The sequence below is a fragment of the Cornus florida genome, unplaced genomic scaffold (genome assembly GCF_030987335.1).
Source record: "Cornus florida cultivar Cherokee Brave unplaced genomic scaffold, ASM3098733v1 CherokeeBrave_3.0.0_Hap2_Chr07, whole genome shotgun sequence".
Lineage (NCBI taxonomy): Eukaryota > Viridiplantae > Streptophyta > Magnoliopsida > Cornales > Cornaceae > Cornus > Cornus florida.
Genome location: NW_026775577.1, coordinates 6,059,626 through 6,073,157, shown reverse-complemented (window position 1 = coordinate 6,073,157; position 13,532 = coordinate 6,059,626). Strand labels below are relative to the sequence as shown.

General features: G+C 36.5%; 1 protein-coding gene across 1 annotated transcript; it reads right to left on the bottom strand.

The window, feature by feature from the left end:
- Window positions 1-4,840: 4,840 nt before the first annotated feature.
- On the bottom strand, window positions 4,841-6,049 carry LOC132316158 (F-box/kelch-repeat protein At3g23880-like). Its single transcript, XM_059814669.1, has one exon. The coding sequence runs from the start codon at window positions 6,047-6,049 to the stop codon at window positions 4,841-4,843; it is 1,209 nt and encodes a 402-aa protein (XP_059670652.1).
- Window positions 6,050-13,532: the final 7,483 nt, after the last annotated feature.

Here is a 13,532-nt window from a genome sequence, read left to right as displayed (position 1 = left end):
CAGATCAAGATTGGAGGTTGAGGAGCTCGGCGGCAACTCGGTTCGAGTCCAACTTGGAGGTGGTGGTGTTGAAGAGAGTGATGAGGAGGAAAATGAGGTAGGTCAACAACGATCTTGCAGTTGCAGAGATAGTCATTCATTGGTGGTGGGTGGTGATGGAGTCCATTAATTGTTGCTTCTGCTATTGATTGTGATTGGTCTGGTTTCATAAAGAGAATTGGTGGGGGAGGGGAGGGGTGAAGACAAAACTTAAGAGGGTTATTTTTGTAATTTTAAAATTGTAATTTTTAGTATTTTAATTTAACTTTAAATATCAAGGTTACATTTGAGTCCGCTACGGGTTTTGGGTAATTTGATCAATTTCGTTAGTTTGGGAATCTATTTGATTCTAGTGGGGGGTTTTGTGCTACATGTGCTGGGAGGACAATGTTCGTGCTCCGAAGGGAAGGACCTAAGCATTGTCCTTTTTTGAAAGATTAAGAAACATGCTAATTTCCTACCAATATATGGATCATTAGCTTAAGTGGTATATGGGAGACGGTCCTATACTTCTGTAATGGCGGAGGTTGTAACATCAGGTAAAGGGAGTGGACCATTACGTGTTGGAGTAATGGCGGAAGTTGTATCATCACGTGAAGACAGTGGACCATTACAAATAATAATATCATAACAGTTTCAATTTATGTAGTAGTCAAATGAAAATTTTCAGATCTGATAATGATTGATACATCGAAAGAATTTTAATTATTTTTCTAGGGAGCTTAATAAAATCAGACAGAGAAAAAAAGATACAAACCATTGAGTTCCAATATGGGGCAAAGCTCTGCAAAATTCGTTGAAAGAGAAGGATAAAAAAATAAAAAGCCATAAATGAGGAGATATCCTTGAAATTGGGAAGATATGATGGGGGATTTCTTTTTTGTTTCTATTATTTTTATTATTATTATTAGTATTTGCGTTTCCTTTTCTCTTTTAATACAAGAGGAAAACACGGCGAATAAGAGAATTTGAGGGATACATAGTGGTTGTGAATTTTCTTAGCTTTTCAGGTTGATTTTATCCAGGCAAGAGTGTTGTCCTTTAAGTTGGATCTCTGATCCTTCAGTTTGCTGAGTTTTCTGCTCCATGTAATTCTCTTTTGGACGGTATGCCTTTTTTATTTTATTATATTTTTAAATTTTTTATTATTATTCTTTCTTAAAGATCAAGCAAATGGACATAGATTCACAATATTGTCCACTAATATTATACCCTCTTCGAGATCTGTACATATTTCTTCTTCTTATAAATTATCTTACTCGATCACTAAAAAAAGTGAGTAATATTATTCAAGAGGATAATAATAATAAAGAAGAAAAACAAAAAACAAAAACCAATCATTGCAAATAAGACCCATAAAATTCCAATTTTTTACTTTTATTTTTTCTTCGTTTGACCTCCTTCTCTTTGTAATGTTACAATTGGAAGTAACGTTGCAAATGATCTGCCAAGCTTCGTTATGGAATCTGCTGTCCAGTGGTCTGTCAAGTTAGTCAGAAAGTATTCGGTAGAGACTAGTGGGAGGTAACAACAATAATATAGACTAGGGGGGTTATTGGGTAGTTGAACGAGTCCGGTTAGAAAACAAGGAAATCTTGAACTTATATAGGGCAAGGGTCACTCCACCTAACAGGTTAACTTTTGGGTTGGATACCCACACCAGCATCTTCCTCTTTACATTCTTCATTAACATCACCTACTATAAACCTAACTTCTTCTCTTTATTTTTATTTTTTTTAATTGAGTCTTTTGGATCTCTATCAACGAACTGTCGAACTTTCCACGACGAACCGTCAACTCTGAAAATCTCTCTTTTGAACCTTTGGTCGTAGCAAACTCTCCAAGACAAACCTTAAGCTCTAATAAACTCTCCAAAATGAAGCTAGCTTTGATACCACTTGTTAGGTATTTTAATCTTTCATTCAGCACATCAAAAGAAAATCACAAACACACACAATAACATTATATTTAATATGCTTAAGCCAAACTCGACCTATGTTCATGGAGAGAAGAAATTTCATTATATATAATAAATCAAAAAGAAGAAGAAAATATACAATTGTAGAGAATGTCCATCCACTTATTGCATCTCTCTACTCTCACCACTCTGTTTTCTTCTTACAAACTCCTCCATTGTTTTTGGCTTCTCTACCTTCTCCACACAATTCTACATCTTTATAGAGTTTCAAATCCAAATGATCCTCATTTGACAAGGATTATAATTCCTTGGAGCCTAAAACTTATCTAACAAGAAATCATTTAATGAAATATGACTTTAAAATATTAATGTAAATCTAATTAGATTAGAATTTGAGATACAACACATAACAAACAATTAGCTTTGTTTTCGCTCGAGATTTATGAGATTCAAAAACATGTAACCTTAGAAGGTGGTGGCGTCATGAGGAGTACACTAAAATTGATGGCGACAAGAAGTCTCGCGGAGTACACTGAAACTCTGAGGCAAGAGTTTGCGTACATGGTCAATCATGGTGAAACTCTTCTCATCAGGGACATACGTAGGTCTGGTCTGGCCGAATCACTTATATCCTATGTTATGTGCATGATTATTATTTTTCTCATGATTGAATCTTCACATAAATTTGCTTCTGTTATCCAAACACATAGATAGTACAAGTAGGTACCTAGGATACTCAATATATACGTGGTGACCTTGTGGGCGAGTGTACGTGGGTGGCTGTGAGGCACTATTAGGTTGTGGGTGCACGACCCCACATCAACTGGGTGTTGAAAGGGAACGTGCTATATATATATATATATGATTGGTACTCTCCATGGTACAACGCATTTTGGGCAATGGCCCAGGAACAAAACCTTGCTATATTCGGCTCAAAGAGGACAATATTGTACCATATGCACCAAAAGACATGACGTTATCAAAATTTACAACCAAATTCTCTTTATTTCTCCTATGTTTTAGTTCTTTTAGTTAAAATTAGAAACTAAACTTCTTTCGCTTAAAAAATGTGCCTCTGTTCCACTACTTTCTCCAAAGTCCTTGAAAACAAGAAAATGTTGAACATTGGCATGTACTGAATGTTGAAATTGATAGTGGTTGAACTCAAATATATAAAGAAACTCTCTCTTACTCACTCACGTACACAATATTACATGCTAAGACTGCAGTTAGGAACACCAATGCTACACCACTTTATATGCTTTGGCATTATCACTTTACCTGAACATTGGCACGCATACCCTTTTACTTAGTACAAGGATTTGTGAGATATTATTTTGTGTTGGCAAATTTCGTGTCTAAAACAAGTCGATCAAGTTGGAATTGTCATTTTATTTTATATCTCGATGTCGGAAGCAGAACACCAAGTGCAAGCATACTTTGGTTCAATGAGAATATCATATACAACAAATTTGTTGAGTGAGAACACCTTGTACATATGGTTAAGTTTTGTACGGATTATAAAATTAAGGTTTTTGAATAAAAAAAATTGGTTTCGCAAAGTCCAACCAGTTGTACTATTTCTGACCGGTCCAACTTCCTCAGTTGGAACTACTACAGTGTCCATCCGGTTACACTTTTAAGCCTAAAAAGTCTGACCAATTACATTTGTTCAGAACATAAAAGGAAACTACAGTTTTACTAATTTTAGACTTCTTTTTTGACTAAACTTGTGAGTGATATCCTTGAACGTTTTTGACCTAACTTCCAACCTACACAAATATTCTCATACATATGTAAAATACTCTATTTCTTTCATGAAAAAGATAGAGCTTAGACTGTATTGTTTTTACAAGTAAGAGGGCTTTTGAGAGGGATTCATAGAAAATCATCCTTTGTATTTTTCTTTCTTTGAGAACACATACTATTACACATGAGTGATTTTAGAATACTGTTCTCAATTTGATTAGAGTTCAGAACGTATTGAAGAGTAATTTGATTCATTTCAAAAGCATACTTAATTTTTCTCCTATCAACTTTGTAGTTGTAAGGAAGGAGAATTCAATCGCACTATGAAGATGTTAGATTGTTCACGAAGCAATGGTGATATTCTAGCAACCCTTCTTCAAGAATTGAGGAGTAACAGTAAGTGTGAGGTGTTCAACAACTTGTTATTGGCATAGTGGAGTGGGTGTGAGTCTAATACAAAGTTTGTTGTACTTTGCTTTGAGATAGTGGATTGTTCTGCTCGAGACAGGAAAGTGTTGGTGGTTTTTATCCCGATTGGATTTCACTCTAAAATCTTGGTGTCATCTCTTACTTCATCGCACTTTTATTTACTGCCTTGACGGTTTGGTTTAGTTTTAATTTGGGTAAAATTAAAATAAAAAAAATTCGACAAAGGTGCGAGTTAGACCTATTCACCAGGTTCTTATTTTGATTCGAACTTTTACAACTATTTCGCATAGCACAATTCACGCAATTCACAAGCTAATATATATGTTCGTCAATGATATAGTCAGTAGCATGCTTCATAGCATTTTGAAAATCCTTTTAGAAGCCTATGTTGTTAGTTATCTGACGGAGAAAATAACACTTCAAACCAATGGGACAATTTAAATATCATCTAATAGAATACACAAATCCAATAATAGTATTAAGAATTAATATCCAAGTTATGCATTTACCTCTTCTTTTTCCTATTACTCATTCTTCTCCTACCTAATATATGCATTGAAGATGCAAGATGCCTAATATAAGAAGTTACCAACTGAAACCATATGGGACAGATGATGCTGCCAATGTTGTGAAAGCAATTGAATTTTACAGGGTACACAAAAGGGAAAAATAAGATGCAGTAAAAGAATATTCTATATACACTAATTATACATTTATAACAGACTGAATTTCTTCGACTGTTTGACATCCACATATGACAATAGGAGGATATGTGAATAAATCTTGAACTTGAACCATATCAGAAGCATTACCCACTTCTTGGCCTTCATTTCCTCCCTTGGCCGTCACTAAACTCTCTTTGTAAATAAGTACTATAAGACAATAATCCTTTCCACGAGGTCCAAGATCCTTAATTTCTTGAGTATCAGGGTTATATAAAGCCAACTTTGAAGTTTTTAGCTCTACAAAGAACTCATTGTTCTTCCAGAAACCAAGTGGCCTAGCCACATCTAAAAAGGGTCCGATAGTAAATTGTTTGGTCCAACAGTCCTCATCCTTCTTAATCCAAATGTCAAAATATTTTTCAATTGCATTTACTTCATAAAGTAACAAAGCAATAGAATCAATGTACATGGAAAGATGACTACATAGTGATTCGGGAATATCTGGCGGTGCTTTAATATTTCGAAAAATCTCATTACTCATGTCGAATGTAAGGATTTTATATATTTTGCCATTACGAATGGTCATCCAATAATAAACTCCTTTTGTGTATGTGTTACACAAAGAATCTTGTATGAAATCACATTGAGAAGAGTCTAATTCAAAGAGTCTCCAAGAACCAGTGCAGAGATTATACACTACAACAACAATAGGGTCGTAAGGATTGTCATCTTTGTCATCCCAAAAGTACCGAATCCAAACCACCTTATAGTAGTTGGTTACAGGATCCAATCCAAACCCAAAAAAATAACAATAGGCGCTAAAATCAGGTGGAAGGTTGGGGTTGGGTACAGGGAGTGGCTTGAATTCTCTTGTAGCGGGATTCCATAGAGCTAGGCGATCTCTTACCCAAAGACCAAGTATGCCATTAAAGGGACCAAAAACACTAGGATTGCCTGGCATCTGAAGATCATTCACATCGTGATAAATAAACGGTTCACTTGCAAGAGTTTCATCAGGGAATAGGGCGAAAGAATATTTGTCTGTGGTGTAGTTATAGTGAAGAACAAGGAGTCGTGCACTATGGTGGTTGTGATGATGGTGCTTTTCATGAAAATGTGAGTTTTGAACTAGACAATACCACTTTTTGCAAACACACCTGTACCGTAGAAGCGATTTCACTGGCAGCCTTAAGAGAATCTCGATTATCAATTCCACTGATAAATGATGATCGCCATATTCGCTCACCATTGCCTATTCCTCTCTTTTGAATTGACAATTGAATCAATCTTTTCTCTGACACCATAAAAATTTGTTATATAACAAACAAAAATCCCAAATTTTAATCAAATGTATTGAGAATTCATAACAATTCTAGACCTTCAGAAAATTGATCCGTTTAAAAGACACATAGCACATTTTGAATTTTAAATAAAGTTAAGATTAAAACGTTTAGAAACGTGGTAATTTCTTAAGAACTGGACCCTTCTTAGCCTATGGGAGTTAATTGGTTATTCTCCAGTGGCCGAGAGGTCCTCTACTTCAACAAGGGTGAAAATTACATCATCAGGTCATGAGAGTAGACCATTACAGGTGGGTTCCACCTAGTAATCCAATCCCCATAGAGTATACAGCAGTCTTATCTCACGCTCGTGAGAATCCTTACTGGTCGTTTATAGGGAAGTTTCTCACCGATTTTGCAACTTTTTTTTTTATTAGTTTGGTTGCGTGGGGAAGCTATCATTCTGAGCTGTGAGCCACTGTCGTAAAAGTTTTATTTCTAGAAAGAACAAAATCATAAGATTTTCAATTTGTAAAGCCGTCAAATGAAATTTTCGATCTGACAACGATTGAAATACTATTCAAAAAAGTAAGGACGATATGTCTAAAGAAATTTTTATCATTTTTTTAATGAGCATAATAAAATTAGAGAGAAAAAAACAGAGATATATACCATTGAATTCCAATATGGGGCAAAGCTCTGCAAAATTAGTTGAAGAGGAAGACAGAGATGCAACTGTAAATGAGGAGATATCCTTGAAATTGGAAAGATATAAGGGGGGATTTCTTGTTTGTTTGTGTTATTGTTATTATAATTACTGTTATTTGCATTTTTTTTTTCTTCTTTTATAAAACAAGAGGAGAACACGGCGAACAAGAGAATTTGAGGGATAAATAATGGTTGTGAATATTCTTAGCTTTTAAGGTTGATTATATCTAGGATCAACCAATTTCCTTTTCCACGTCATATATAGTAGTTGCATTTTCATGCTCAATCATTGTTACCAAGAGTTTAGTCCTTCATGTTGGATCTCTGATCCTTTAGTTTGTTGAATTTTCTTTTGGAGTATATGCCCCCTTTATTTATTTATTTATTTTTATAATTAAACGCAAGCAAAAATGCACACACATCCATAATATTATCCCTATTAGAATCTGAGCCCTCTAGTTTTTCATTCATTTTGGAGAGGAGAGATGACTAATGTCCGTTAATGGAGATGGCTAAAAATTCCGGAAAAAATAGAATAAGAAACCTAAACAGTAAAAAATACTAAATCTAAAATTTGAGAGCAATTAGACTTTGTTTAGGCCTCGAACAAAAATTCGGAAATAATCAACATGCCTCCTAACAAATAAGAAAACCCGGTTTCGGAGCCTTAAACGAAGGTTTTTAGTCGAAAACCAACATGGCCGCTTGTGGGTGTTTCTCAATGCGTTGTTTCCAAACTAAAAACACTCTTGGTTTGTCGAAGTCGGACTTGTTGGTCTGACTGAATTTCTGTCGTACATTAGTTCCCTCCACTTAAAAAAAAATTCGTCCTCGAGTTTGGGTGTGAATAACATGAAGTATTAATATTGCCTAACACAAAGTCATATTGTTTAGTGCTATGATAACCAATTCGAAACCCAAATTCATCAAAACTATATTGGACATGCAATTTAAAACTTTCTTTGACTCTATCATCAAATAATTCATGTTTCTCGCTTTCAACGTTGAACTTCTTGTCACCATATTCTTCTTTTGTTATCTCAAATTCCTTAACTGCATTGCTTTAACTACTAGAAGAAGTGGAGCAACACAAATTTTATTTTGATCAATCTCCATAACATCACTTGTTACTTGAATAAAATTTTGATATTCCTCATTATTTATTTCATTCATCTCCTCTTCTAGGCAATTTTTATTAGATTTCGATTCTTGAACACATAATTTTTGGTCTGATTTTTACAGCTTGTGCAAACTTTTTCATTATAGAAGGATGTTGAGTTTAAAGTCAATAATGACATGGTATAGGGCTGAACCGTAGTATACCTCGGCAAAATATCTTGGTAGGGCTAAAATTAGATCTCCTTATACTCCTCATACTAAGATGGAAGAAATTTGGCTTTTAAAAGATGTTTTATCTTCAACCAAGATCGTATCAATGCTTTTTTTTTTTTTGTCATGCACAAGTAACCCGCAATTGATCCCACCAAACAGAAGTTCTTCCCTTCAATTTGTATGTGATAAGTGCTACATTCCTATCCTCTGGATTCCCCATTGATAAGCGCCGAATATTGTACATTCAAGCGCCCTTATTTGCATTAGTTAAATCCATTAGTTGATCATACGGCATACATTAGTTTTGTTTGCATGCTTTTGTCTATTTTCAGGTTGGCTCCCCAAAGAAAGTTAAAAGTGATGCTTTAATAAGTTTTTGAAGATCAAAGTACGCCGTTGTCGGGGACCATCATTTTGGCCAAGCCAAGTGATCCATGGAACTCATGGCGCTCTATGCACAAAGTTCTAGGAAGAAGAGTTGCGTCAACAGTACGCGCCAAGAGAGGTTCAAGAGCAAAAATTCAGAGCAAAAACCCCAGAAATTGTGGGTGCCCGCCCATTTGACCAGTGTGGCCGAGGCTCCCGCGAGCACCCACCCATTTTACCAGTAACATTCCTACTCCCGCGGGCGCTTGCCCGATTAGCCAGTATCTTCGTGCAGCCGCGGGCGCCCGCCAATTTGTAGATAATCAGGCATGGGCTCCCTCTTTTCCCACCAAATGTTATCCCCTTAATTAGGGGATTGCTCTGATATTGTATAGGGCTTATGGACCACGAATTTGGGGGTAGATAAGAGAATAAGGTGGATATAATAAGGCATGTATGATATATCTCACATTATCTCACATTCTTGCAAGTTTTAGAGAGAGAAATATTGTGAGTTTAGAGGGTTTGTGTGTCTTGTGGCCTTGAGGTGTGAAAAATGGAGGGTGAGACCACTTCTTCTCCTTCCTCCCTTACATCCATGAGTAATTAACTCCCTATCTAGGGAGGTGATGAAGCCCTCTCTAGTAAGCATGTTCTAGTTTTGGTTTATTTTGGGAGAAATGATGTGTACATGTGGTTATTTCATAATCTAGAGTTTACACTTGATGTAATGAACCTAAATTCTTATAAATGATTATGTTGAATCTGTTTTCTTGTCTTAGATCATATTTTCTCATGATTGTATGGCTTGCATTTTCATAGTGATAATGGAAATGAGATTATGAAATAGGTTTCTTGGCATGTTGTATGAGAACCTTGATATTCCACAGTTTAGGGCCTTCCTTTGATGGACTATTCTTGATTCTTGACATCATATGCTTTTATCATTTGATTGAATGTTTGATAATCTCTAGCTTAGTAAGCATGTCTAATGCTACATACTAGTTTAGGTAGTTCAAGCATGTATAACTTTGATAGGTTATTCTTGCCATTGAATTCATGAATTTCTTGAAGATAATGTAGCAACCATGTGTAGCTACATATCATGGCCACTTATATATGTTGTTCTCCCATGTAAACCATATTCTAGTATGTTAATAGGGTAGGTAGTGAATTCACTTCCCTAATCCTCTCTATATTATTTTTATCTCTTCAATTCCTTGCAATTATTGTTTTATGCAATTTTAATTCCTAATTCTAGTGACAAACCAAACAAAAACTATATACTCCATTCATCAAACTAAGTGATTTTCAAGACCTTGGTTATCATAAACTAGCAATACCAGTGGTTCGACTTACCCGTCCAATAGCCCTATTTTACAATGATTTGTGCTATTGCAAAGGGTTGATTATTATTGTGATAGTCAATGAGACCAATCAATTTTTGGCGACGTTGCCGGGGATTGCAAACGGTTTTGTAACCAAGGTTCAAAGATTAACTTTGGTTTGATTGTGAATATTGTGTCTTGTGAATATTTTCTCATTCGGTTTTGATTGCATTGTGTTCTAAGTATTCTAGTGAAATTCTAGGTACTCAAGGCTTGCTGAGGGAAAGCTACCAAATTTGTAAGTCTAGAGGACTCCTGGTAAGTTTTTCAAAGTTCTTGTATCACAATTGTGAATGTCTTGCATGTGTTTAAATTAGTGATATCTAGCTTGTAAAGCCCTTGTCGAGGCTATTTCTTTTTACTGTTTTACAAAGCATCGGTCTTTGTCATGGCCATTTATTTTGTCTTATTGATAATTGAGGAGAAAAAGGAGCATCGTATGTGGAGGTTATAGTGATGAATTGTTGTCTTGGTTGTGAAATGTGTTGTTGATGATTGGTCGTAGGTCATTATCTTTGCCAACTCTTGAATCTCCAATTGATATAAATTCACTTGAAATGACTCTTAGAAGAAACCTTAGGGAATCTGCAAACATAAAAGGAATTAAACTTGAATTTAATACAATGGATGGTAATGAAGAAAATGTCGAGAATGAGGGAATCAATAATGATATGGCCGAAATTCCAAATGTAGTTCCCATGAATCTTAGGGACCATTTCATCCTTACAACTTATACCTCTCCTTCTTGCATAGTGATGCCAAACATCGAGGCAGCCCAATATGAGATCAAATCTAGCACAATTCAAATGCTTCCATCCTTTCATGGCTTTGAAAATGAAGACCCCTATAAGCATCTTGATGAATTCCTTAAAATATGTTCTACCATCAAGCTTAGGGGCTTCCCTGAAAATGCTCTCCATTTGCATCTCTTCCCATTCGCCTTAAAAAATAGGGCGAAATATTGGTTGAACTCCCTTACTCCAATTCCATCACTACATTGGCTCAATTACAGCAAGAATTCTTAAAAAAATACTATCCTGTGAGTAAGACCAACCAAATGAGGCATTCTATTCTTAGCTTTGCACAAATCGATAGGGAACAACTCCATGAGACTTGGGAAAGACTTCAAGACCTCCTTAGGAAATGTCCGCACCACCTAATTCCAAAATGGCAATTGGTGCAAGCTTTCTATGCTGGTTTAACCGATCCCAATAGATTCATGTGGAGGGATGTTCATGTCTAAAAATGCGGATGAGACTTGAACCTTACTCGAGAATTTAAGTGAAAACTCATTGCAACATAATTCTCGTTGTGCTTCAACCTCAAGCAATGCAAAGAACACCAACCAATGTCAACCAAAGACACTGAGGGACGAGTCTTCTCAAGTGGATGCCATAGCTCACAAATTCTATCAATTAATGGCACTACATCTTTTTCCTTCCTTGTCTCAAAATTTGGTAAGTGCAGTGTGTGCATCGTGCACTAACCCTTTTCATCTCTCGGAAGATTGCCCCACATTGGAGCAATTTCCTAATAGCAATCAAGAGCAAGCAAATTCTATGTTTTCCAGGCCTGGAAATAATCCATATTCCAATTCCTATAATCCGGGATGGAGAGATCATCGAAATTTTTCGTGGAGGCAACCCGCCCCACAAAATTCAAATTTTCAAAATCAAGGGCATCAAAATCAGCCCTCTTCTCAATTTCAAAATAGGCAATTTCAAGCCTCTTCAAATTACCGTCCACCTTATAATCCAAATGTCTCTACTCCACCTCCTATGTTTCTAACTGATGAAATTCTCGCTGCAAATAAATAAATGATGGAATCTCTAAACAAGCAAATGTTAGAATCTAACAAGTAACTGTTGACATCATTATAGCCCACTCTCTAAATGGTTCATTCTCATACTCAGTCAATAGCTAAACTTGAGAATCAAGTAGGACAAATAGCTACTTCAATGAACCAACTTCTTCAAAGAGATAAGGGAAAACTTCTCGCTCAACCACTTGAGAATCCTAGAGGGATACATGTGATTGACGAAGCCCTTCCTCTAAGTGGGCTTGCTCATGAACAAGTCCAAGCAATCACCACCCTTCGGAGTGGTCGAGTTGTGGACAACAAGGTTGATGGAAGAAACAATGACAAAGTTCTTCCTCCCAAAAATCTAAATCTCCTCTCTTCTAATCCAAAGTTCACTCCTGAAAATCCAAATTCTAGCACTGAAAATTCCAAGCTTGTCAACCCAAATGTGGAGGCTTCTTATGAGCCTAAGGCTCCGTTTCCTCAATGTCTCCAAGAGTCAACACATTTTGGGAACAAAAATTGTAAAATTCAAGACATGTTAGAAGTTTTCAAGCAAGTAAAGATCAACTTACCTCTCTTGGATGCTATTAAGCAAATCCCTCCCTATGCAAAATTTCTCAAGGATTTGTGCACTCAAAAGCGCACTTCCAAAAATCATTTGCCAAATAAGGTAAGATTAACTGAAAATGTGAGTGCAATCATTCAACACAATGCTCCTCCAAAGTATAAGGATCCGGGTGCCCCAACAATCTCGTGTGTCATTGGTGACAACAAGATAGAAAGGGTTCTTCTTGACTTAGGTGCGAGTGTGAACTTGATTCCATATTCAGTTTACTTACAACTTGGGTTGGGAGATCTTAAGCCCACCTCCGTGGTCTTGCAACTTATCGACAGATCGGTCAAGCACCCACGGGGCATTCTTGAAGATGTCATAATCAAAGTGGACAATTCTACTTCCCGGTAGACTTTTGGTTCTTGACACGGAACCGATCCATGATCCAAAAAAGCATATTCCCGTGATCCTCGGTAGGCCTTTCTTAGCTACGGCTAATGCTTCAATTAATTGCCGAACCGGGGTGATGGATATCGCCTTTAGAAATATGCAAGTCAAACTCCACATTTTCCATGCAACTCAACATCCTTCCGAAGAGAATGATTGTTTCCTCATTGATGTGGTAGATGAAGTGGTTGAAGAATCTCTCCCCTTCATTCTAAGCAAAGATCCGCTTGAAACTTGCATGTCTCACTTTAACTTTGCAAACTTTGATATCAATCAATCGATCCAAAAAGTGAATTCTTTGCTCGACATTGGTGCTATCATGGATTATCCTCCTTGGAAAATGCCAAGAGAACCACTTCCTTAACTTTCCACTACTCCTCCAGTCCCATCATTGAAATCTCCACTGCAACTTGAGTTAAAGCCGCTCCCTGCCCACCTCAAATATGTATTTCTTGGTACAAATCAAACTCTTCCGGTCATCATTGCATCGAACCTTTTAAAGGACCAAGAAAATAACCTCTTAGCAGTGCTACAAGAGCATAAAGAATTGACCCCTTCATTTGTATACATCGCATTCATATGGAGGATGACGCGAAGCCTTCTAAAGAGGTGCAACGCAGTTGAATCCTAACATGAAGGAAGTGGTCATGAAAGAAGTGATCAAGCTATTAGATGCGGGAATCATATACTCCATCTCTGATAGCAAGTGGGTAAGTCCTACTCAAGTCGTTCCCAAGAAATTCGGCCTCACCGTTGTCAAAAATTTAGTAAGAGAGCTCGTGCCACAACGCATCACCACCGAGTGGCGTGTGTGCATTGACTACCAAAAACTCAATTCTACCACTAGGAAGGAT